The following is a 27,656-nucleotide window of genomic DNA, read 5'->3' on the forward strand; positions in this document are numbered from 1 at the left end:
TGGACGCTCCACTCCCATCAATACAACCACTGTATGAGCCAGAGGCAAAACAAAAGGGCTGTGATATCAGGAAGCAGCGGCTATTTGGTTGAGCAAGGACGCAGTTGATCATCCAAGCTGGTAATGATATGTTGACCTTCTGTAAGAGCCAATGTGCCCATCCAAAGCGTAATAGCAGCCATGTTATTACTGATACTACAAGGGAGAGGAATTGTGTGAAATAGGCTGAGACAACAGCTTTCCTCTTATTCCTGTTGAGGTCACTACAAGAGGCGTGAGACTGTACTTTGCTAAAACTGCCTCAATGATACAGTGTGAGGAGCTGGACCAATAATTTGACAGGTATCTATTTCATGAAACGAACGCAGTGCTCATTCTTAACCCGCCTGTTTGGAATGGGCTATTTGTTTGGCATGTGGGGATGCTGGTTACAGATTTCTTTCAGAAAATGTAAAGAGCAACTGCTATGTTACAACACTACTATTTATTTGTATGAAAACGCATCAACTCTGCCTCAAATACGCCTGGTGTCCACACTAGTTTTAGAACCGCTGACGTGGAGAAGTTAAGAAACTCTTCTCTTCGCTTTTTAGTTTGAAAACTCCAGGCTTGCATTTGAGTCTGAACGGGAAGAAACTGTGATGTTTAGAAACGGTGACGGTCTCGGTCACGATGTAGCCTTCGCTGATTCATCAGGCCCCATATCACATGACCCCCTTTCGGGAGAAAACAAATGGCATCAGCCTCGGCAATCAGTGTAGAAGGCAACATGGTTAATTAATACAACATTCAGCTTTTCACAACTGCTTACATGCTTAGGAGACAAGGTGTTGTTCGAGCAATCCGTAACAAATACCGTGTCCAGTGGGAAGCGCATGCCTTCCTCTTTATAATGCTACAGGCACGCCTAGTGTACATGAGCGGTTCTGGAGACAGACCAGACAGATAATATGGGAAATGAACCAGGTGCATGGAAACTCGTGTCCCTTCCTCCAAATACTGAGTTACCAGGTCGGGTGTTGATGCACGTCGAAAACAACAAGACCTTACTGCGATTGTACATGCACCTACTGTAGCCTATGTTTGGCAACCAACACGTTGCTACTCTCCTTGAATGCTGAAAAAAAACACCTCTTCATTTCATGCATGAGCCCAGCAAGCATCCTGGCCATCTCTGAATAAACAGGCATGAAGGTACAGCAGTGAGATTCAGTGGTATCTAGATACTTCTACTCCAAAAAACGACCCTGTGGTAGCCATGACATGTTGTTAGTAAGTATTTCACGGGATGAAGGCCGAGCAAGATTAATGTTTATGATTCATGAATGTTCTCAGAAATGCAGATTCGGTGTGAGGAGCAGCATAAATTATTGTTTTAATTCACAGGAAATTATGGCTGCTGCTAAACCAGCTCAGCCTGACGCATGTGTGCGAGTGTGATAACTCTCTGCTGAGATGAAGGCCAGCAGCATGAATTCCTAATAACGTGCATGCCAAAATGCACAGAAGCCCATAGAATTGAGTTTAGAGGGAAATAAAGATACCTGTTGAGACGAGCAGCTTGCGTACTAATACACGGAAAGTGCATCCATGCAATAAGCAATGATTCTTGTTGATAGGTACCTTTTCCATTAAAAGGTAATGTAGTGTTTAGTAGCGTGTTTTGCACTTCAGGGCCACCGTAGTAATAGGATGACAGCAGTCACCATTAGAACCAACAATCAGGTTTGTGGGAGGACAATAAAAATTGCAGTATTAGTAAAATTGAGAGTAACAGTGAGAGAGCATCTGATTATGTGGTGGCAGCTGCCAGTGTTTGCTGAGCAGTCTGTCAGAGAGACGGTCACCGATCAGCCGGTCAGGGCGGGTTTGACAGCGAGACGTTTTTTACCATTAACACCAGTGAGCTTCATCTGTGTTTACGCTACAGCCTCCTCAACAGAAATCATCCCCATCCTCTTTTTTTTTTGCTTCTCTCCAGAGCCCCATCCAACGCTCTCCACAGCGAGTAAAGAATTAGCATGTTGTACAACAGAGCGCTTGTGTAACAGTATTAAGATTTTAACGGCATTACAGCCATATCTAACACGCGAGCTGCTGGGGCTCAAAGCAGCATAATAAATTGCTGGAAAAGTGGATAGAGTTTGTGTTTTGTGTGGATTTGTATGTCGGCGATGCCATGTGTGTGCGTGCGTCGGGATGTGTGGTTGTGTGTGTGTTTGTGTGTGTCATAACCCTGAGGGCCACATATAGAACCATGTCTATTAGCTGGCTATTGCGGCTGTGGTCTTGTTTTTATTATCAGCATCATAACGTTGTGTGTGTGTCTGTGTGTGTGTGTGTGTGTGCCCTTTATAATATCACCTCCTGCTCTCCCTCCACTGATCCCGGGGCTAAGATTTATGATTCTGCATTACATCTGCCTTGTTACATTAATTCAGCCATCACACACGGACACATGTACACACACACGCGCAAACATGTACCTCGACCCCCAACACACACACACACACACACACACACACACACACACACACACCACGGTTACACCATCACAGCCTGCATTAGGACATAAAGCCACATTTGGTGTATTATGGCGACACAGTCAAACGCCACTGGAGAGAACATTGAAAGAGGAAGGAGAACTTTCTAAATCACCGTGAGGCTTCTCCTGGTTTCTCACCTTGCAATTTGATTGATGAGATGACAAGAATGAGATTTAAGAGATTTAGAAAACGATACATGGTGGAATGGAGGGTGTGTGTGTGTGTGTGTGTGTGTGCGTGTGCGTGTACATGTGCACGTGTGTGTGTCTCAGGGGAATACGCGGGCGGCCAGATTCAGTGACAGACATGGAGAATAGACTGTGCTCTGGGGACTGTGTCTCACACATTCTGACACACTCCCAGTTTGCAGTGTCCTTCAGATAAAGTGCTGCCAGGGATTTTTTGTGCGAGCAGAGTTGGACATCTGAGTGCTTCAGGATATATATGTGCGAGGTGTGCATGTGTGAAGTGTGTGCACACGAGTGGGTGGTGGTACGTCCCCTCCTGCATAATGTCATTCTTGTTTCGAGAAGTCACCGCGGATTTCTGCGTGACAGACTTTTTCTTGCTGTCATCTGCGCTGGGAAGTCAGCATCATCATAATACATATTCATATATTATATCTTTCCTATCATTGCATTTGGTTATAAAAATGTGTAATTTAATTATGTTTCTGTCTCGCTGCTTTTGACTGATAACAGCCTCCTGCTGTGGAAGGAAGAGAGTATGATTGAACCAAAATATTAAAGTTATGAGTTATACAACTATAACAATTATATAAAACTGACTATAAAGTTATGTGGAGCTGCAGACTGACTATGGAAGTTAATCTGCAACACCCTCCACGTTGCCTTTTGAGACTTTTGAGATACATTTTGCACAGCAGGTTATTGAGCTTTTGGTATTTCTTGCATAATGTAGCACCTTATAAGGAATCTTGCACATGTTGTACTGCACCTAACACCCGTGCAGGCTTGTGTAAGTAAGGCTGATCAGATCGGCAGCCTTGGCGACTCTCGCTTCTTTTCGAGGGCTGTAGTTTGGCACCGAAAATGAATTAGTTACCATTCATTTTCTTTGATATTTAGCCCTCCTCCAGCTTTCAAAGTGCTCGCAGTGGTGTTGAATGGCATAAGAACTAGTGAGAGACTGATCCCGCTGTCTCTTTCAATCTATTTCTTTGTCTCTTTCAATGCAGACGCTGTAATGTAATAAGGTTTTTTTCAAAACAGCTCTCGTGCTAGACGCAGGTGTGCTGGTAAACCGTTTTGAGCTTTTGTTTCAGCGTACAGTGCTTCTTTCTCCACTATCTTCTCTGAATATGAATGCAATCGTGTGTAATTGTAAACCAGGCACTTTTTTACAGTTAAAAATTGTTTTATTTAGAGTTTATTCTGTTGGTTTAATCGTGATGTAGCTCTTTGTGATTGTAGGTTTTGCACTGTGTGTTTTGCACCGGTGTCCTTTGGCCTTTCGCTGATGGCAGAATGGGGCTGCCCGCTGATCTGAGCCAATTAGCCAAAGTGGAGGCATTGCATCAAGCTAGTGGGCACAGTGAGGGGTCAGAGCGCCACGTCTCCGCTGACAAGGGCCGCTCCACTCCATGGCCCAGCGGGCGGCATGGCGTTCGGTGATGGCCCCCGTCTGGCCCTGGGCACCCAGGGGTGTGACATGTGACAAGTGAGCGGGCCCGGCGGCTTGTCCTAAGAGCACCAGTCGTTATGGAAGCAAGTGAAGTCAAGCACGGGGGGCTTCGTGTGAGCAATGGCTGCCTTAAAAACTGTATTTAAGTGTTTGTGCATCAATGGATGTGTATGTCCGTCCGGCGGTGGGTGGGCGGGGGGGCACCGGAGCGTGACACATATTCATATTGACACCTGTCATTGAGGCTGTGAAGCAGAAAGACTGCAAACGCTGAAGCTGCGTGAAGTTAATCAGGGTTTGCACTGTGTGTGTTAAAAGCCTTGTTGTATCTCTTTGGAAGGTGTTGCTTGGACACCCCCCCGCCACAACCCCCCCCCCCCCATCCCTCTTTACACCATTGTCTCTCCTGCAGACTCTACTCCGAGAGCGATGTCTGCGCCGCCCTGCACCGTAAATTAGTCCCGGGTGGTGACACGGTGCTTGCTGGGTAATTTGGACAATGGGGCGTTTGACAGCTCACCCATCACAGCTACAGCACTCCAGGGAGCCACTACTCCTCCTGAGCTTTTCTCTCTCTCTCTCTCTCTCTCTCTCTCTCTCTCTCTCTCTCTCTCTCTCTCTCTCTCTCTCTCTCTCTCTCTCTCTCTCCTCTCGCTCCCCTCTCCTCTCTCTGGGTGCCGAAGGAGTGACTCTCTAAGTAGCAGCATCATTCTCCAATCAACCACCAAAATGGCTTTTCATCCAGGAGGGAGCAAATGGGGGTGTATGGGGAGGTGATGGGAGGGGAGACGATGATGGGAATGTACAGTAGAAAGGGAATGTTGGAAAACCATAACTGCCAGAGAGTGGGGAGGGGAAAAAAAGAGACAAAGAGATTGTGATGTGTGAGAAAGGAGTGAGAAAAATAGATCAAATATTTTCCTTCGGTTTTGCATTAAAAAGCTTTGAATTAATGGCCGATTTAACAATATGCCCCTACACACACAAACAGTGTAAAGGGACTAAAGTTAAAGGATTTAAAACACACATATGCAGATGATAAATACTTGTGTGTGCATCAATGCTATATGACCTTAGCTCTGATATGAAAGGTTTACATTTGTCTTATAATATATATTGACCTTTCTCTACCAGTTACTCCTTTCTACTGTTCACTCCCACTATCTTAATTCGAATAAAAAAGATCTGGTTGGATATTTTGGGGGGTGAAAATGGGTAAGAAATAAAAATAATGAGCCTTAACATCCATGGTGCTTCGACCTTGTATTTCCTGGCACTGTGATGCTGCGGGACAGACAGTGGCCAAGGCCTAGCATGACCACCAGCTGCCTCCTGCCAGCGTCCAGCCAGAGAGGGCTGAGTGAAGGTCAGGCATAAGGAACATGTAAACACCCCCAGTGAGAGAAAGACATGGCCGGGCGTGCAATGACGGGGAGAGACAGAATCACGTCTGTGCACTGGAATTGATTACACAACTTAATGACTGCTTTTACTAAGTATCTTGTTGGGGTTGTATTGGATTCTCCTCTTTTCCGTCCACTTAATAAACTAAGAGGGAGATAGCGCAGGTGACAGGGAAACACAGAGCACTTTGTATCACGTGCAACGTCCATTTCTCAGTATAGAGGGAGTTTAAATGCTTATCTACAGACTCACTCTCCAGTTCTGCAACTCCCTGTTTGCACTTTACTTCGCGGGGCTAAATCAATTTGTGCAGATACATTTTGTCCAATTACATCAAATTCTCTGGTAAAGATAAGACCAGTGAATTGGACCTTTCTATAATGGCCTGATTTAATTATTCATTCGGTTTATTTGATGGCTCTGGCTTGCGTGAGGTCTCTCCCGGTCGAGGGGATTCTGCCCTGCGATGGAATGACTGAACTGTTGACTTGTAACTTGAGGGAGTGTCGGCTTGTTTTTCTTGATTTCTCCTCCCCCCCCTCCCTGCTCAGGTGATGTGATGTGATGTGTGATGTGCAGGATTCCCTCGAGATGAAATATGAGTTTGCTATGGCACACCCCGGCAGCGATGCTCAGATAGAAGGGGGCAAAGGAGAGGTCACTGGCCCCTAACCATAATCAATAAGTACCTGCTGCAGCCAAGTGTTAGATAGGACCCTGCAGAGAACGTGTGCAGACGCATTAGTGTGTGTAAAGCACTCAGCTGGAAAGAAACATTAGATCGGGAGAAAGCCTGTGCTCATTTCTCCTGTTTCTGGTGGAGCTTCTAAGGGATTTTGCTTTTAAAACAACAGCCATACATATTGATTTAAGCCACGGGGATGTATGGGTCTTCTACTTAATCCAATACTAACCAGTATTGACTGGTGAAAGTCGTTACCATTGATTTATGTTCACTCAATATAATGGGTAGGTGTGCTCAAAGCTCATTTATTGGTAGGTCTGATTGACAGTCTATTTATCCTGCTTCAATTGACATGACAGCTGAGTGGCTTTTTTATTCTGCTTGACCACTCAGCTGCAAACCACCTCTTGTCCTTCCCCAGAGCGGCGCGGCGAAAAAACATTCCCCCCAGTAAAACTCCCCTGTCATCTTAACTATTTAACTGAACCACTTACCATTTTTTTCCGTCTCCATACCGGAGCGGGAACGTATATGCAGGAAGGATGAGTGGAGGGAGACGTGAAAGAGAGGGAAGGTGAAGAGGACAAATAAAAGAATAAAACAGGAGTGAAGAGGGAGGAGGAGATTTATGCCGGCGCTTGTCCTTATTCATGCTTGACTCTCCCCTGATGGAAGGGAAACATTGGCCCTGGTGATACAGTGCTTTCACCGGGACAATAAATATGCTTTAGTACGGATGGAATAGAGAGAGCTTATCTTGCACAGTGGTGTCAGTGGCTAGCATTCAAAAGCTGTTATCGTCGACACTCTCAATATACGATATGAGAAATACAGTCAGACAGGAATCAGGCCGAGGAGTATAACATAGGGAGACAGGTGACGGATCCACTATGGCATCACATATACGTTATATAGGACGTATAGTGTTTCCTCTGTATATGCTGTGAGAATGCATTTCAATATCACATGTATCCCTCTGTATCCGTTTGGTTTTCCATTAACTTGTGAAAGCTTTAATCTTCCTCCTACTTTGGAATAACAATTTGCCGTTATTATCAGTCTATGGCGCCGATCACAGACTGGGAGTCCCCACCTCCTCCCACCATCCAGAAAGGAAAGCATATTATCCTGGATAAGAACGCTGACGCAACTTTGGCTCAACCAATCGTGAGTCAGTCCGAGCTGTCAATCATCACGTCTTACACTGGTTTTATAGAATCAAATAACTAAGTGAAGCCAAATTTGCATTATATAAAAACGTCAGTGAAACAAGAACTTCCTCAAATGTCAGAGACCATGACTCTGTATGTATTTTTACTTTCTAGTTTGGTCACTGTTCCATCCACTAACATGGAGCAGGCAGAGTATAAACCTAGCCAGCCGCCAGAGGACAATCGAGAGGCTTTGGCTTTTAACGATCTGTCATGTCCATCTTTATATACAGTTTAGTGTGTACAGTGTGTTGTACTGTTCTGTACTGTGTGCCATCGTCAAAGTCTAATTTCCTGTGTGACAGTTGTGTCCATTGTGTGACTGGTCATGTCAGTCTTATGTTGACAGCATTGACAGATTAATGGTGCTGTTTTGAAAGGTTTCCAAGGAAGGTATACAAAATCTGATTTGTGTACGTTCACGTATAGGTTCTCTTAATGCCTGTACTGCACTTCTTTTGTCCAGCTCCAACACCAATATCAGCAAAACACACCTTACTGTATGTTTACAGTGTGTTGACATGTCTGAAATTGCAGAAAGCGCTTCTAAAGCAACACAAAATGCTTCATATCCGGATGATTCTGATAGATTGGATGGATTTTAATGATCGTAACACTGATCTGGATTCATGTTGTTGTCGGCTAAGTGCATAAAAATCTTCACTTGTGTGCTTTACCTCTTCTTTTCACTGCGTAGGACGATTCACAGATATCTTTCTACATCTAGATGTTGCACGTTTCCACAGGATCTTTCCTGGAAAATCCACCTTGGCTCCCGGTTGTTGCATATTGTCAACGTGCAGCTTGCACAGAGCATTAATGGTGGGTGGGAATTTGTGAAAAGGTGTGATGGAGGAGCTGCACTGGTCCAGGACATATCGCAGCCCGGCCTGGACGGAGACTCGATGTTTAATGTACTGTGGATGTCAGCACAACAGACCTCATTAATGTGACTAATGAAATGACAGCTCAGGAATGGTGGCGAGTTGAGGAGTGATTTAGGAGGTTTTACCGTAGCTCCCTTCAAGGTGCTTGAACTCCATTTGCCGGATGATTCCGTATGCAGTCGGCCACAGTGCTTATTACCAATGGAAGCTATTGATGCGAGCTCATCATTATGCCCCTCGTTGTGCGTAAAACTCAGTGAGGTGATGACATTAAAGGAAAATAGTGTCAATACAAACTTGGAGCAGAGATAAGGAGCACTGGAAAGTCCGACTTCAAGTTAATTGTGATCAATACGAGCTTTACTCCACACTGACTTGTTGATGTGTGTGTTTGTGTTGTGTGCCTGATGTGGGGGTTGCATGTGTTTATGTAACAGCAACCTGTTTTTAGCTGATGCTCCTCTTTGTGAGTGAGTGTGTGTGTGTCCTTTAGGTGTTCTGGGCGTCTTATCTCTCACACTGTGCTGTAATACGTAGCCGCGCCAGTTTCATTAGCCGGGTTTGTCTTTGATTTGCTCGCGTCAAAACATAATCATTCCTAAATATTGCTCTGTACTCCCACAGCTGCGGGGGTTGACTCGGGCCAAAGAGGGACTGATTGCCAAGACCTTCTCATACCTCTCTTTGCTCCCACTTGCCATGCTTGGATTAAGGCCATTATTCCTGATCCCTTCTTTAAATTGCCCTTTTTGTCCCGTAACCTGACGATGGCAAATTTCATTCATTACTTTTATTATATGAGAACAATATGCAGCTCATTTATCCGCAACACTTCTTTTGTTTCGGGATGTGGAACTGATATAAAATTCGACTAATATTCAATTTGAGTCTTAAAATATTCACTAATAAGAGCTACAATATGAATTAGGAAAACTCACCCCAATTACAGAGCAAAATAGCATTTGAATAAAAGTGCTGCAAGGACATATTTCATTAAAGTTTAAAACACTTAACATGGAGGCAGCTGAGAAATGTTTCTGATTAAAATCGAGCCGCAGAATTGCAAATGCTGATAAAAATCCATATTGCTCATCAAACAGCGAAGGCGGGAAAGTGTTTCATATGCATGAACTCTGCAGGTTCCTGCACTTGTTGAGCAATGGGGGGGGTTTCACAACATCGCATCCGTGTTTATCTGCGTGATCGCATCATGTTGAACACGGCGAATCCCTAAACTGTTTTATCATTTCTCTCATGGCAATGTTTTGGGGAGGAAAAGTAATGTTTCTCTTTGAGCTCCGCGTTGCTCTTGGTATTCTGTTCACCAGGGAGGGAGGTGCTGAGGAGTCGGGGGTGGAGGGAGGGAGGGAGGGAGGGAGCATGATTGGTAAGAGTCAGGGTCTTTCATTTTGTCATGAGGGTTGTTTTTTTCATTTCTTCTTCTTCCACTGGAGGGCTACTTCCATTCACTTGAATGTATTATTTCTTGCGCCGAGGAAGTTGATGAATTCGAATATCTGTGAGCGAGCTTGTGTGCGCCCCCCCCCGCGCGCATTAATGCTGCCTGCGCCCGTCTATGTGTGTGTGTGTGTGAGAGCGGGCGAGCGAGCCACACTTTCATGGCTCTTTCAGATCTCTCCGCCTCACAGTTCGACAGAGCGAGGGAGCCAGGAGGGAGAGAGAGAGGGAGAGATGGAGAGATGGAGAGATAATGGGAATGGAGGGTGAAAGAAGGCTAACACAATCTTTAATGAGTTTCCTTGGCTCTCTTTGCCTGTTTCTGGGTCAGGGTCCCCTGGCTGAGGATGTGGGTGGAGGACTGTGGAGCAGAGAAGAACGAGAGTTAGCCAAGGTCTGCTAAAATAGACTTCGGCATTAAAGAGTCATCACCTTCGTAAAGACATAAAGGATGAAAAGCTTGACACTGTTTCAAAGTTTTTCTTTTTTTTCTTGTTTAGACAGCGGGAGATGAAAGTTGATCAGCTAATGATGTTGTTCCAGCGCTTCATCGCACCCACACAAACTGTGTAGAGTCGCTTTCTCTTAAAAGTCAGAGGTCACTTCAGGCAGAAATGCGTCTCTTCAATTAGCGGCAGATTGGGAGCCAGGGAAAGAGAACTTTTTACACACACACACACACACACACACACACACACACACACACACACACACACAAACACACACACACACACACACTCGGCACGACACTTTCCGAAACACACCACAGACAAACCCCTCCTGGTGAAGAGTGGCTTTGGTCACTCTCTGATTGGCTCCTGCTGCCCTTTCATTTCCGAGCAATCTGCTCCAATCTGCGGCAGGTATGGAGGGAGCGATAACATTAGAGAGACATCACAGGGAGATATCCGCACAGCCGGGACCTTATTTAGTGCTCCCGAAGCTTCCAGGAGACAACCTCAGTCAGACAACCAGGCTCCGGCGTGTCCGCACAGGACCGGGAGGCGGAGCAGATGGAAGGACATGGACGAATTGCTGATGGGCTGATAAACCCTTTCGTTATCTGAACAGCCCTTCCCTCCCGCGTCTGTTCTCCTGTGCTGTGTTTCAGCCCCAACTCCATTTCGATGTCTCAATCTCTGTCTGCCGAGCTGAGTTCCTTTCGCCGCCTCCCTCTCTCTCTCTCTCTTTCTCTCTCTCTCCCTGTTCTTCCTCTGTCTCTCACCTTCTGTTTCCCACCGTATCTCTGTCTCTATTACTCTATGCCTTCTTTCTTTCACACTTGTGAATAATTGATGTCTACCGGTTCGGTGGTAAGAATAGAACAGTTCTGGAGGTGACAAATGGGGTGGCGAATAGGCCTCACCCCCCCCCCCCTCTTCAAAGAGTTGGAAAGTTAGCCGTGCTTGCTCGTGGGCATGTGTGCCCGTGTATTTGTGTGCTTGTGATGTTTTGTGCCACTGTGAGCATTTGTTCATGTTTGTGAGTGTATGTGTGTGTGTGTGTGTGTGTGTGTGTGTGCGCGCGTACACATGAAGTTTTTTTGTGTGTGTGATTTAAGACAGGGAGATGAAAGGGAGCTGTAATTACAGGGAAGCGTATCTGTCTACTGCAGAAGTATCCGAGGAATGGCACAAAGTGGGCCAAAAGCCTGAGGTCATTAGATGTGCTGCATGTGTGTGTGCGTGCGTGCGTGCATGCGTGTGTCTGTAAGCTGGTGAGAGGGTGTGTGTGTGTGTGTGTGTGTGTGTGTGTGTGTGTGTGTGTGTGTGTGTGTGTCAGTGAGTGAGAGAGACAAATGTAAAGAGAGAGAAAATGGAAGACAGAGAGAGATCAGCTTATAACTTCAGTTCCTCAGAGTCAACCTCTGAACTCTGCTTCTCATTATTGGCTCTGCCTCTCTCCGGCTTCTCAGCAGTAGCTGGTTGTGGTTAGACCGAGCAAAGGCCCGGTTCCCCTAAATCCATGCAGCCTTATTGACTGAGAGGAATCCAGAATTTCCTGCTCTCCAAAATACACTTGTGTAAACATTCCACAATATCAAATGATAGGGATTTCACTGTGTACTGTGCGAATGGATAATCCCATGCAAAGACTGTGGTTCTAATTCAATGTCCCACTGTCTCTTGTCTCCTTTCCCTCCCCACCCCATCTTTTCATTCTCTTTTTCTTTCTTTCTGGGGCTTTCTGCCTCCCCTCTCTTTTTTCCTCTTCCCTTTCATCTCTTCATCCCTCAATCTCTTCGTCATCTCTCTCTTTTTCACAGTTGACGATGACTTCATCGGTCTCGGTGATCTGCCGGAAACCTTCCCTTCGGACCCCCCCGAGCCCCTGCCCGTGTTTCTGATGGAACCGGAGGAGGCCTACATTGTGAAGAACAAGCCGGTCAACTTATACTGCAAGGCCACACCCGCCACCCAGATCTACTTCAAGTGCAACAGCGAGTGGGTTCACCAGAAGGAGCACACGGTGGAGGAGCGGGTTGACGAGAACTCCGGTCAGTAAACACGTCAGCCACATACATATTCAAGTAAACAAACCCTGTGTCATAGAAAATTATTCATGTATACAACCACTTTGCATTTGCAAAATGTATTGTGTACGCCAACCAGATTGGGTTTTTTAACAATCTAACAAGGAGATGTTTGTCTTGGAAAATGTTCTCTGCCAAGCCCAAAATGTTTTTTCGAGGATTTATATTGTTTCGCCCCCAATTTCACTCCCATTGTTTGGTTATGTTACACAAAGCAGTGGGTTAGTGAAACCTCATGGCCTTTGAATTATTATCAAGTCAAAGCACATTTGATTCATGAGATACAGAAAGTTGTGGAAACATTCAATCGTTCAATTATAATTTTTTAGGAGGTAAGATTCATCACAGGCTATACACTCTTAGGTCATGCTCATATAACTGTGAACCTACACAGAGCGGCTTGTCTGCTCATCAGTTTTAGAGGTCAGTAGCTTTAATCATCTACTGGCATCGCCGTGTTTGCAGAATTGACTTTGACGAGGAGAGGTTCACCTTTATTCCAGAACAGCGGCGCCGCCGCCTCTGTGGGCCTGTGTGCCTCAGAGTGTGTAGGTATGTGTTAATGTACATGTTTGCGAGCATCTAGAGGAAGTGCAGGCGGTGAAGCTCCAGCAGGGTTGTTTTCGACAGAATTCAGCCCTGAAGGCACCGGAGCCATTACACACAACAGCCCTGCACTGATTGGCTGCATTCAGCGGCTGTATTGGAAATTGAGTTCCTTCTGTCGCCCACAGGTACCAATCACATCACATTTACCCTTTTCATCCCACTGTTCTGCTACACAGGTCTGCATGGTCACACACAGACGCACTGACAGCTGTTTCTCCACTAAAATGCCAACGCTTCTGCACGTAAACACACAAAAACATACTCCAATGATCAGGGAGCAGCTTTTTTTCAAGCTGAATCTAAGGTATTTAGTACAAATGCCTCTTTAGTCTTAAAATGATGATACAAAATTAAATCATTTAAATCATTTCTTTCCCCTTGTCACTTGTTACTCATTATCCTACAAAAAACAAGGAAAATATCAGTTTAGATTTCATCTTTTTGCAAATTAATTTAAAAGGATAAAGTGAAATATCACACCCTTTACTATTTACAGCATCTTATACATATATTTCAGACTTGAGCTTTCCTAGGTGTGACACATCCAGGACTTTCCACTATTCTTCCCTGCAGATTGTCTCTCTGTCAGTTTGGATGGGGACCGCTGGTGCATCACCATTTTCACATCTCTCAAGAGATATTCCATTAAGTTTGAGTCAGGCCCCGTGCCGAGCCACTCAAGGATATTCACAGATTTGTTTTGAAGCCACTCCTGCTGTTTCCTGAGTGTCATCGTCCTCTTGGATTGTGAACCTGCTGCTCAACATGAGGTCCTGAGCTCTCTGGAACAGGTTTATCATTAATGATCCCAGTCCATTTCACTTTCTCTCAACCCTGACCACTCTCCCTGTCCCTGCTGCAGAAAAAACAAAAACTCACAACATAACGCTGACACCACCATGCTTCACAGTCGAGATAGCATGAGAGCAGAGCCTGGTTTCCACAAGACATGACACTTAATATTGAGTTCAACTAGTTCAATCTCGGTTTCATCAGACCTGATAATCTTGTTTCTCAAAGTCTTAGAGTCCTTCAGGTGCTCTATTTTCCAGTGTCTTCCACTGAGGAGAGTCTTGGAAAGGTGTGTGACTTCGCTAAAAGAAGTTTAACTCTGATCCAGAGGCAGAAACATCGACAGGTTATCAAGAGGAATTGCAAGTTACTGAGTGGAAAGTGTCAAAGCAAAGAGTCTTAACTTCCCTAAGTGGGATATTTCCGGTTTTCCCTCTTTTTAAAAAATGCTTAATAATTAGTCTAAAATGTTCTGAAATACAAGTTGTTAAGTAACATATGAGAACACTTTGCATGTCGGCCAGCACAGTGATGTCTGTGCTACATGTAGAGAGTCACGATTTTCAGTGAATGAATAAGCTCAGGTTGCATCAGAATAGTGTTCGAAGGTCATGTGTGGTGTTCACTGCTGCAGAGGAGAAATTCATGAATGCCACCATTATCTCACTATCATCCTCAGTCAGCTGAACGGTCCTGAGCACTGAGGCCAGTCACCAGTAACGAGCTGGGCTGAATTTATCACTCACAACTACGGTTCAGACCAAAAACCTACGTATCCCACGTATCAATATTTATATATTTTGCTTAGACTTGGAATTTGTTAAACATGACTCATGAGTTCTTGTTAAATGTGTGTCTCTAACATTAGAAATTCCACTTTGAAACAACACAGCACTGAGGGGAATAAATTCAACATTAGCTAAAATAAATAAAACAAACTTATTCCTTCAGCTATTATGGTTTTGTATTTGTATTTATTATTGATCATTTGAGCTTTCTATAACAGATTTGATACTGGCTGGTGGTGTTGCAGTTTTGGTTGTGATGCATATAGCTGAGTGCTCTGGCAGTCAATGTTGTTTTGAGTTTTATGCATAGTATTTACGCACCATTGACGTCATAGTTGCCTAGACTACACCTGTTTCACAATTATGCAGTGTTTTCCCCTTGCTGTAATTATCCACTCTGCCTCATACCAATCCCCAATTACATCGACTAAAGTCCTATATGTTAGAGACTGTTTCAAACTAGTTTTTCCATCTGAGCCTTCCTGCCTGCCTCTGCTTTTCAACACAAACTATCGCTCTTGGTTTAGATTCAAAAAACAAAAAATAAACGAGTTTGCAACATAAAATGTCAAGAGGGGTCTGAAGCCTTTCTGAATGCACTGTGCAAGGGGAGAGTTAGAGCCAGAATAAATCTAAATGTAGTATTTAAAAATCAACCTGAATCTCAACATGAAATACTCTCATTTCAACAAATCGATTAAAGTAGCACTGGCTCTTTGCCTTTGTGTGAAAAGGTTCTCGTTCAAAAAGCACCAACATGGAAAACAGCCCACACATCATACACAAACTCGCTCCACACAGCCAGATCCACAGGCTATTTACTGCACACATATTCCCTCATTTATGCTCTTGCACCCCTCATGCACACGCACGTGCACGGCACCACTCGAGCCCGTGTGGATGTGTGCAGCCTCTCTCGGCCCACTCCATTGCTCTCTGATTTCCCCAGATTGACGGAAAAGGAACACCGATACAAACCGGCCAGCCTGGTCAATACCACTGATAGCGTAGCCCAAAGAAATTAGAGCTCTCCCTCTCCGCCCTTTATCCTTTGTTTCTCCCTTTCTCTCTCCTCTGTCTGTCTCACTTCCATGTTGGCATGGACTCATGATCCCTGAGAAACTAAGACGAGATAGAGGAGAATTGTGTTAAGGGGAGCGCAAGAGGCGGAGAGAGGTTGAGGATAGAGCTGCAGATGTTGGTGTTATTTAGGCTGCATCTATTCCATCCCAATTTTGGGCTTTTCGAGTTGGTTTTATTTAGTTTAGCGTTAAACCACCAACAACAACTCTAGGCAAAGGTGAATGAAAGAACAAGTTAGGAGACGGATACAATATAATTGTACAGTTAAATCAGTGGATGATAAAGCGAAGTTCTAATTCAGCCCTTAGCAACATGCCCTTAAATGATGCCCTGAGATAGCATGCAAGAGAAAAACAAAAGACAAGCAAACAACCAGTAGAGCTGTTGCAGTTCTGAGGGTGTTACAAGCTTGAAGCTCTCATACTGGACAGAATGTGTATAACCTGTGCAGCAGCAGACGCCCAAGTGCTTCACCGGTCGCGGCTTTATCGCTCTGACAATAACACTCCCATGACATCTTGTCCACAGTTCACCAGGAGGCACACGGGAGATTCAAGTCCGCCACAAGAAGCTTGGATGGTTACCTGCTAAAAGCAAAATGCGTGCACCATCAAAAGGTTGCAGTGTAACCAGCAAGATTGGATTTGACTCCCTGATGGACTTTTCCCCTTCACTGGCACTTGCTTTTCACACACCACACCACACGTAGGATGTGACACGCACGGGTGCCACGTGGTGCGTGTCCGACACACAAGCACTCGACACAAGAGTAAATATTGTTGAGTGATTACATTCTCAAGTGGTGTAATCGAGCAGCATCATTTCCTAAGGAGCAGGTAATTACATTAAAACAATAATAGGCCATTTGCCTGCATGTGATTATTCTTTGAGACGCAGCCAGTTAACACAATTAACATCAGAGAAAATATGAGCTTTTCCCCCAACAAATTAATGAAATACCAAATGGAAGGAAAAGGTTCTGTGTGTCCTTTTGGTTATTAGATTTGTCTTTTTTAGAAACGTTTCTTAAAAAAACTAAATCCAGTCTCATATCTCCAGTCGTTCATCAACATTAGGCTTCGGATAACTTATCATCGTTAATACGTTTTCAAGCCGTAGAAATCATTACAGTCTCTGGTAGTTTCAGATGTGAACTATAAAAAATGGGCCTATATTTGTGTCCAGTTTGTTTTTATACTTTTTTTATGATACAAAACAGAAACTCAAGCCTCTTTTTAAATTTTTGCTGTGGTCATGAAACAGAAAAACATGACAAATGGACAAATGGCTCCATTTCCACGGATGACAGTTGGGTTGTTGCTGTGTTTAGGTTGTTGTGTTGTTGTTAAAGTGCAGCCGGGCAGCAGGAGGGGAGACATGGATTTTTACCACTGATGATTCTCTGATGCAAACTGAGACCTGTTTTGCATGAAATAAAAGGGACGAACATGAAGAGAGGCCGTGGATTCAGATCATATGCAGCTAATGTTTCTTAGCAAGGATGAGATAGCATTAGGAAGGAGGGAACAAGGTGTGATGGCAGCGTTTCCTCATCCCGCCGTCACCTGAACACTACCGACGTTTACCTCCCGGTGTCGAGGGCAGGTTGAAGTCTCCTGTGAACGAGAGGGAGCATTGATCTGAGCAAATGAGCAGCAAATTAATTATGAGTAGGCACAGCTAGTGTTATATACACTGGAGGCCGCTTGTCACTCTCTCGGAAGATACGAGTTAGGAGATCAAGCAGGAGTGCTCTCCATCTGGCCTGATAATCGCAGCACTTACTCCCTCCTCTTCTTCCTCCGGCTCCCCTTCGATGACCAATGCCTTCCTCCAGCGCCTGACCCGTCTGATCAATAACGTAAGCCAGTGCACACACTAAGGAGCGAGCCTTGCTCCCTTTAATGACCACATGAATAATGAATCATCTCCAACGAGGCGGCCTACTTCAGCCGCCTATTAATGGGGACATATTGTAGAATCATTCCTGCGGCTAATGGCCACATTGGCGGGTGTGAATTAGCCCCTCGTCGCCCGGGCCCTGGCGCGGCCGCCGCTCGCTCTGCTCCTCTCCATTGCAAAGTGAGTGGAGGGGTGTTGTGTTGTGCTGTTATCATTGTTAAGCTACACAGAGAGCACTAAGAGCTGCTGGCTGAGTAAACATATGAAGTCACAGGATGAGATCAGCCGGCTCAGTTCACTTCCACCAGAGTGAGCAGTGGGATGTGTTTGAAGTGCGACACGTCAGGAAGAGTTTAATCCAGCTTCAGTAACGGCTACGAAATCATGAATGACTCGTAAAGCCGACGCAAGCCGGGCGTCATCGTCACTTTAGGCGATCTGACACTGCCCCCGGCCCATTGTAACAACATCAGACGGATAATTCACCACTGTGCAGTTCTTCAGAAACGATCCAGAGCGCAGACAGAAAAGAAAAACTGATTCTGGCGTGTGTTTCACAGCCTCCGAGGATTCATATCTACTTATTGTTTCCACTATTGATTTTTTTTCTCTCCACTACTTTGTGTTAGATGTTCTCCCATTCTCAAACCAGCAAAACCCAGGCTCTCAGACAAACAGACAGATGGATGGAGACGTACAGGACAGACACAGCGTCCGACTGGCGCATGCAGCAGACACACACATGCATGCATAGACAAAAGCTCTCACCACAGACGTCGCAGCCTGTCGGCACACGGTGTAAATTTTACATGAGAGCTAAGCTGGTATGTGGGATGTCACTGTGCCTGCTGCGTTCACCGGAACACGGAGGCTGTGTGAATGCACTGAACCTGCAGTAACATGGGCATGTTGATTTTTCTTTACCAGCCGCTCTCTTTGCATTTTTGATGCAGAAGCACCGAGTGAACCTCAGGCTGCACCGAAAGTCGTAAAACACGGTATACATTCCGGTTATAGAGAGGAAAAGTAGATGATTATCAACATAAGAAGTTGGTATTGATTTTTTTTTACATGATTCATTAGTCTGATTTGTGTGACGGAGAAGAAACGAATATGATATCGCATTCATGGCCAATTAAATCTTTAATAGATCAAAGGAGCGTGACAGCAGCAGTTGTTTGTTAGTCTTACCCCATTTGAGAGCGCCGTGTTTTGTCTCTAGCTGAGTAGATGGTGAATCACTCTGTAATGAATTAGATTTGTATCAAAGATAAGGTAAGCGAGTGTGGGAGTGTAGGGAGGAGGATGAGTCAATGACCTGTGACGCCATTTCTAGTCACTGGGGTAGATAATGACATCACATCAACAACACACAGACTCTCTCAGGTAAGCTAAGTTAATAAGGGCAGGGTAAAATAAGAGAATCCTATTTATAAATGCTGATAGTCATTGGCAACGGGAACTGGTTGGTGTGTTTTAATCTTATCAACATACAGGATTTCACCATGCAACACCGGAGGGTTTGTTGTTAAAAGCTTCCTCTTTCCTCTCTTGTATTATTTATATACTTTAAACTACAGGAATAAGAGAGATGCTTAAAAAAGACCAGAGAAATGTTGGTTTTATGGTTGATTATCAACACCTGTAGGGTGAGAGCAGCTAAAGGTAGCTCTCAGGGTAGAATGTATGTGTACCTGTGGAAAAGCTTCATCAGGAACTTACAGCTTTGGCCTTTCGACAGTGCAGCCACATCATTTATTCCATCGCTGTCCCCTGTTGTAATTAGCATGCACTCGGTGCAGCATTTTTAATTTGTGTCTCAGCAAGAGACACCAGCCTCACTATTATTCCAGCATTAACAGGGTGCTGCGGATACTGGAGAATGCGTCCTGTGTATAAAACATTTTGGTAAATCTTCAGGTTTTAAAATCCATAGAATAGATATGTACTAATAATAACATATACACGTCATTGCTACTTATGTCTGTCCTGGGAAAGGGGACAGGGGATGTCACACCTTGTTGAGCCCTTTGAGACAAATTGGGATTTATGATGGGGCTATACAAATCAGATTTAATTTATTTATTGATTGATTGACATCCCTGTGTTTAGTAACTTTGGTTTGTCAATAGAAAGGTGGTCAAATACTCTGGATCGTTCCTAAATGATTATTTATATTGATGTGTGTTGATATTAATCACATGTCATACTTTGTGAGGTAAGAAAAACCAATTACTTTATCATGTTTAATAACAGTCAATGATATTTTTCCCTCTAGCTGTCTGTAGTGAGTCATCTTGCCATCGGGGTAAAAGCTTGTTGATACATTTAGATGGGAGCGGTCATATTCAAAATTTGGTCAAAATTACATGCAGGCAATTACTGTCCACATTACCCACTGAGTGCAAGATCTGTGTGCATGACTCATTAAACTTTGAGTTGCATGTGTCCCAGTTTCTGTCATGCTGTCAGCTACCAACACAAATAACCAGCAAATTTAATAAGCGGTTGAAAAACCCAAAAAAGTTGACAGGTCTGATGAATAAGTTGTTTGGAAGCTGATGACAGGTTCTGACTTTGGTTCACAAACAGCATGGTTGTAATGGTATGGGCCGGGTGATGGTGGTGTAATAAGGTGGCGGATGTTTCACAGGCAACACAAAAGCTCCTTTAATAGCAAAAAGGCATCGTTTGAATGTTCCACTTTCAAACCGTTGCCGTAGCGTGACAGTTCCAGAAAAATCACTCCAGTTTTTTTTTTTCCAGTGTGCTGCACAGGTCCCATATCTGAGCCTAATAGAGCAGCACTATGGGAATGAGGTGGTGGACGCTATTCACAGAGCGTTCTTCTGAAGAATCGGGCGAGCTGTTGCACCGCATTGAGTCAATGTGTAAAACGGTTCCACCATCAATCAATTTGTGCCAAAATTCCGGTTCTTCTGAAGGCGAGCAGCGTCCACCTGGAACTGTGGACGTACAGGAGTTATCCACTTCCGTCATCCATCTGGCTCATTTTAGGTTCAAACATGAGCGTATATAATGATGGACGACAATAACGTTATTCAGTCGGGTTCTGCTTCAGGTTTTTTCTCTCCACAGTCGCCAAAGTGCTGCTCACTGTGGGTTTTTCTATAATGTTAGAGGTCTGACCTTCTATGTACAGTGCCTTGAGGTAATGTATATTATGATTTGGGGACATACGAATATAATTTTATTGAATTGAGCAAAATAGAGTAAAGGTTACGTATATATTTTTATTTCTTAGTATTTTAGTTCCTATGACACCGATGTATGTTCACGTGCAAATTGTTTCAATAAACTTGGTTCGATTAGTACTTTGATGTTATATAAAATGTAGTAAAACATTTGACAGCAAAGACTCTTGTTTCGAAATTTGAAAAATATCAGAGTTGGTATCCAGGATATTTAAGAATCATTTCTGCATCGTGGGAAAAGTAGAATTGGTGTCGTCCATCTTCTCGTACAGTCATTTCTTACTCTACTACATTTCTGTTTTCACAAGGACTCCATGATACCACCATTGTTTCTGCAAATATCCCATCCAGTCAAATGTGATGATGGATTTGAGAAACTGAAACAAGGCGCGATACTGCATGGGAAACATTTTTATATTTCTTCAGTGAATGCTCTCGCACCGCATTATACATATTCATCCACTCAATTCATTTGTCTCACACATGCACATACACAGACACGCGGAGAGACACACACACACACACACACACACACACACACACACACACACACACACACACACAGTGTAGCAGCCGCATAATCTGCTCTGGAGGGGAAGCTGTGGGTAGAGGCATTTGTTTTGGGGATGATTTGTTTGTTTGAGTCCTGGCACCCAGATGAGCAGTAATCAGAGGAGTTAGCAAACAGGATTGTATTAGCCATGAGATGCAGAGAATCCTCCCCCCCCACAGGGGCCCTGACCCAAACGGCTCAACGCCGGCTGCAGAATCCGGGCCAGGCCGACAGAAACTCACACATCAGTGTCAAAAGCATGAGATGTGATTGATGTAAATTTGTTTGATTGGATTCACATCACACTTTAATGTGTATATGATATAAAGTAATCTTTTTGTGTGTGTACTAATATGAATTTTTTTGTCCTTCTCCTTCACTTTCTCCTCTTCCCCCTTCATTTCTCCTCATTAAATCTCCTTTTTTTTTATCATCTTCTCTATATATATTTTATTGCCATCCTTCTCCTCTCTCTCTCTCCTTGCATCCTTTCTATCTGTTTCACCGCAGGCCTGGTGGTGAGGGAGGCCAGCATCGAGATCACTAGGCAGCAGGTGGAGGAGCTGTTCGGGCCGGAGGACTTCTGGTGTCAGTGTGTGGCCTGGAGCTCGGCGGGGACCACCAAGAGTCGCAAAGCCCACGTCCGCATCGCCTGTGAGTGTCTCTCTCCCGTCTCTTCAACCCATTATTCAGCCTTTATCTTCTCCCATCTCTGTGTTTCCCCCCCAAACAAAATCTCTTGGCTGCCAAGAAAATGTGTCTCAAAGAGTGACTCGTGAATGATGACAGATTTATAGATTCTGGAGATGGAAGCAGTGGAAAAGAAGGTTTTTTTCTTAAACTCACATGGGACACAAATGTCCCTTTGAACTTGAGTTGGAGAAAAGCCTTTTAAAATCTGAATCGGTCTCCTTGTGTACAGTATAAACCTTGAGAAGCAGTGCGGAGGCAGGGGAGAGCTGCGGCAGTGTATACACAGCAGAGAGGACACGGCATATGTTTAAGCCGGCGTTCCCTCCTCTTCTTGTAGGTGGTCCTCATTTGTTCTCTGCCTGTGTGTTTGTCTTCCCACTGAAAAACGCAACACAATCGCTTCCAAGTAATGAGTAGCGCCGCGATGCTTCTAAAGTTTGCGCTCGTTTTTAACCGTTCCCTGAAGGATGTGCCAATCAAAAACTCTGTAGTATCGACCCCCCAGAGGACGGAGCCGAGTCGCGGGAGCGTAGCTCGACATCAAGGCGCCGCTGCTGCAACACAAGCCGCCTTGCATAACGGTTCACCCGTTGTTATCGAACTTTCCACCTGAAGGGAATTCTTTTATAGTATCATTAAGATCATCACACTTCCGGCTCCTGTCGAAGTCATTTAAAAACATTGTGACTGACACGTCCTGCCTGGTTTAGCTGTTGTGTTTTGACTCGTGGCAAACAGGGAGAAAACACCCACTTGTGTGTGTGTGTGTGTGTGTGCTATTCAGTTTGACTGGCTACTGTTATAATCCACTGTACAGCAGAGTCGCACAGTGTGGAGTCAATATCCGTTGTTTCCACCTAATCGATTCTATTTAGAGGCGCTCAGCATTAACTTATTATCTCAACCCTCTTGAGTTTTTTCTCTCGCCTAATTCTCTTCTTTGGCCTTTTCTTTATATTGACGTCTCTCTTAACTCCCTCTCGTCCTGAATTCCCCATGTTTTCCGATCAGTTTCCCTCTAATTTATTTCGAACACCAGCAGCTCCTCTCACGACTGCTGCTGTTGCACTATAGGCCGGTGAATCAGAATCATGCCTCTCAGTCTCCCACCGAGCCCACTCCCGCTGCTCCACCTCCTATAATCATCCATGATGAGCAGCCTGCCAGCACTAACCTATTCCTCAAATCACAATGGACCCCTCTTCCCCTCCCATTAGCCTCCGCTGAATGGATTAGCTCCTCGACTGGCTTCTCTCTCCCCGAGCAGAGCTTCTTGTCAGAGCCAGACTCCATCCCGTTAGGCTAATGGAAACTGGGCTTGTTTTCCTCTCCTCTCCCGTAATCAAAACATATAGTTTCAGTTTAATCAGGTGGTGAGTCAGAGCCGGCGCTGGCGAGTTAAGAGGTTGTTGTGTTGAGGAGTTGGCCTGCGGACGGGCTGGAGGTGCTGTCAGGGTCTCCGTGCGCTCGTTGGAGGAAAAGGAGAGAATGCATAAAAAGTCCTTATGATGTTCTTTCCTTCATGTGACCTCCACAAAACGGCTTTAATTGGCCCCCATTTATCGGGGGGGCAGCAGGGATTGCTTGCCAAATAGGAACAATAAAAGTCTGTGCCCAGAAAGAAATTAAATAAATGAATCAAATCAGCGGAAATGCATTTCAAAAGATTGTTGCAATGTAATGTTTACTTAAAAAGCTTGAAATAAATTATCTGGACCTTTTTAATAGTTGTCACACACACACACACACACACACACACACACACATACACACACACACAGGGTAATAAGTAAAACCTGAATTTATTTTTTTTTATTATTGTTTAAACCCAAATTTTGCAACTCTTCACTCCTAATCAAGCTTTCCACCAGTGCTAGTAACTGTTTCCAGCAAGTAGCCAAACATGTCCGCTTAAGATAATGGTTGTCATGTGTGTATCTCTTTCTGGGGGGTGTGAGTGTGTGTGTGTGTGTGCGCGGCTGGAAGCGTTTGTGTGCCGAGGAGGGAATGGTGTGGCTCCCGCAGGAATGTCACCTCATCTGGTCCCACGCCCTGCAGTGTCCCACAGAACCGTTAAGCTTTACGAGAAGTGAGGAGAGGACAGACACGCATGATTTAAAAAAAGCCACATCCAATAAAAACAAAATAAGCTGAGCAAAATAATCGCTTGCATGTTTGCGAAATCCTGACGTAAGTAAAAAAAACGAAACAATGCAATCAGCAAGTGTTGAGTGTGAGCGGAACGAGTTGATCTGCAAGAGGTTGATTAATAACGGCGTCAATCTTTACAGTGAACTCACAAACAATAACCTGTGACGTTAATATTATCAGTGTAATTCAGGCTATTCAGTGATTTTTAGGGAACAGGCTGAGGTTAACACTTTCAAATTTAACTCCTCTTTTAGAGACAGAACACAAAGTATGGTATTATTCTCCTGTTCAAGGTTTTACAAGTGGATGTAGCATTTTGTGTTTCTCGGCTTAAGGAACTTTAAGTCAAGCTTAAGTCAGAGTTTTCTTTTTTCCCATTGTTAAACATGTTTGGGGCAAAAGAAGAACCTGCTATGAACGTTACAATGAACACCACTGACAGCAGAGCAACAGAAGAATGACTCATATATTCTATTCTTACAATTTCCATTTCCTCTCCTTTTACTTTTCTTTTCTTGCCAAGTTCTTACCTTTTCCTTTCCTCTCAAAACAATCGTTTTGTCCTTGAATCACAATCCACGAAGCTATGTCCCAGAATATGTCCCTCCAGTCATTCTGCCTTTTAATTTCATACCAGACATTTATGGAAACTACTTTCAATTCAACAGTCCCCCTCTCAGCTTTTATAATACATTAAAAATTGGGGAGTTATGGCATATCCCCCTGAAGACACACAGACACACACTCTCAGGTAGCGCCGAGACTAACTCTCATTTAATTTGTTATTTTAAGGTTCATTTTTCAAAAAAAAAAGAAGAATCTTAAAATCCTGATGGATATCTTCAGGGTGTCTGGGTGTAGTCTGATGGTGTATTCTGTAATGGGAACATGATCTAGTTTCTCCTGGAGGGGATCTGGAACAGTTAGCCGAGCTATGATATGTCTCTATTTAAAATATTATGTCTTCTCTTGAAATAAAAAAAAATAAGGAAGCAAGTGATGAAATCTGTAAATTCCGGGGATGTCTCTCTTTATCGCAGGTGATAATGTCAGTGAAAAAATAGATTTGTGAGAATGACTGCATCCTCTGCCCTTGCTACTCGTACTTACACTGTATAAAAATTCATACACATACTTAAATCTCCCAGGGACGCTGCAGAGCATTTATTTACTACGATAGATACAGTATGGGGGCAGAGTCCTATTACACTTCCACAACCGCTGCTCCCAAGAGCATTGAGACTTATTATGTTCGGCGTGCTTCGTCTTCTGATGTAGAAATTCTACCGTGCATCCGTGTCCCCGTACACGTGCCGGTGCTTTCAGTCGAGCTCTCGTGTAAAACCTTGAACTCAAAACCGGTACCATACATCTTTTCTTTTTTATCTCAGCACACAATGTCAATAGCAATCCATTTCTACATTAACAGTGTTCTATGGAGACCTTTTACCATATCCTGTCCACAGATTGAGTCGCTTCAACCTGGGGGTCATGTATGGGTTTGTTTCCATGGACACACTAAGGTGGAGGAGGTAGAAAGATAAATCGGAAGTCTCTGTGTTTCTTTCATCAGAAACTTTTGAAGTAAAGTAGAGGCAAGCTCTCAACACCTCTCCCACTGTTTGCACCTTTCTTTTCCCGGAGCCGAGTGGTTGAAATATCACACAGCCCTTTAACATGTATATTTCTGTCTGGTTGGTAATTATAGAGCAGGTATAATTTCCGGCTCAGTTTGCATCCTCCTATCATGCCTTTGCAATCAGGACTGGATTGATTTAATGGGTTCACTTCATACCAGACGCTTGAGTTCCCTTTAGCAGTTCATAGACTTTTGCAGAGAATAAATAAATGGCATGAAGTAACAAATAATTCTGAGGCGAATTTTGACATGCCTGGCTGCTCCTGTAAAGCGCGACGCGGTTCACCAAATAAATTATAAGTTTGGTTCGTTAATTTTCGACTTCAGCCGCCTGTTGCTTGATCCGAGTTTCAAGTCAGCCACATTGTTGGTGTTTAAATACAAAAATAACAGTGCGCTAAAGACCAATATATTAAATAGACAAATAAACTTTATAAAGGAAAGTTTGTTTTCATCACACTTCATATATTCTGTTTACACTGTATATATTATTTCTGTTCTATTAAAATATTTTTGTGTTTATACTGCATGTTTATGTTTTACCATCACCGATGTCTATTTTTTGACTGTCCTCTTTGCAACACAGCTTCTGTCCTCATTGTGGGACTAACAAAGGATTGTCTCAAATAAAAAATGTGACTCAGTCGACAACACGCATTCTGATGTCAGAATATTAGATGTGCACTTGTCGGAAGGGAAACCTTAGACCTTGATTTGGAAGCCTGTATTGACTCTGTATTGTCACTGTTCTTGGCTAATTACGTCACTATAGGAGCTAAAGACTTTTTTGTATGTGAGGAATATTTCAAGGACTGTGGAGACGTTATCAGTGGAGTCTGGAGGTATGATTGTAGATTTGATGCTCCAGTGGCTCTGCAAAAAGTTCCTCTCCTCTCCTCGCCTGTCTCCCTCAGTGCAGCAGGTGATGAAATATGTCTAATGGGCTTTGGGTTCCAGTGTAGCATGACACCTCCAGTAATCCTGCCCTGTCAGCTCCTCTATCCCTGCCGCGCAAGACTCCATCAGGGCTCTCACACCACAAAAATATTGGTTTTAAATTGGAGGGCAAGTGATCCCCGCCGCCCCCCCACTCCCTATCTTCCTTCCATCTACTTTCAGACAATTTATCTTTGAGTGAGCGCTGAAGGTTTGGGACAGAGAGAGAAGGAGTACATCTCTGTCACTGTTTCTTCAACTTTAATACACACTGTTGTGTATTGCTGTAGTAAAAGGGGAAGTACTATTGTTGAGTTGCCCTGCTGCCCCCCCTTAAAGATGTATTCTTAGTCTAGGAGTACAAGTATTGATTTACTCAGCATATCATCTTAAATATAACTCTCAATCCTCACATCTATCAACCGGTGGTACAAATATTGATGATAATTGATTACTGTTGCACCAATTGAATACTGATGCATGGTGGGCTGTGTCTTTATTTATTGTAGACCTGAGGAAGACGTTTGACCAGGAGCCTCTTGGGAAGGAAGTGTCACTCGAACAAGAAGTGTTGCTCCAATGTCGACCGCCTGAAGGCATCCCAGCTGCTGAGGTAAGGTCCAAAAAGTCATTTTACCGACCCACAACAGTGTAGATGAGTGGGAAATGTTATTATTTATGTGAAGGGATAAATTCTTTTATCTACTTTTCCACGTTTTCCATGGAGATGCAGTTATTTGTGATTATACATGAGCCCAAACAAAAGCCCTCATCTTAAATCCAATAAACTGACTGACTTCTCAGGGTTGTTTTTCACCGACATGTCACCACCAGGCCTGATTGTAGTTCTTTAAGTATAAAACGAGCAACTACAATGACCAATTCCCACATATTGGTATTTTTAGCATATGTATTTATATATATGTT

The 27,656-nt window shown here is 44.0% G+C and overlaps 1 protein-coding gene across 2 annotated transcripts in view; it reads left to right on the plus strand.

The window, feature by feature from the left end:
* Positions 1–27,656, plus strand: part of unc5cb (unc-5 netrin receptor Cb) — a 119,852-nt gene that overhangs the window by 54,908 nt on the left and 37,288 nt on the right. For both annotated transcript variants that reach the window (XM_061079054.1, XM_061079064.1), the window contains exons 2-4: positions 12,102–12,332; positions 21,821–21,964; positions 27,239–27,342. In XM_061079054.1, coding sequence (XP_060935037.1) covers positions 12,102–12,332; positions 21,821–21,964; positions 27,239–27,342 — 479 coding nt within the window. The remainder of the gene's footprint in view (positions 1–12,101; positions 12,333–21,820; positions 21,965–27,238; positions 27,343–27,656) is intronic.

This window comes from Limanda limanda, chromosome 1 (genome assembly GCF_963576545.1).
Source record: "Limanda limanda chromosome 1, fLimLim1.1, whole genome shotgun sequence".
NCBI classification, from domain to species: domain Eukaryota; kingdom Metazoa; phylum Chordata; class Actinopteri; order Pleuronectiformes; family Pleuronectidae; genus Limanda; species Limanda limanda.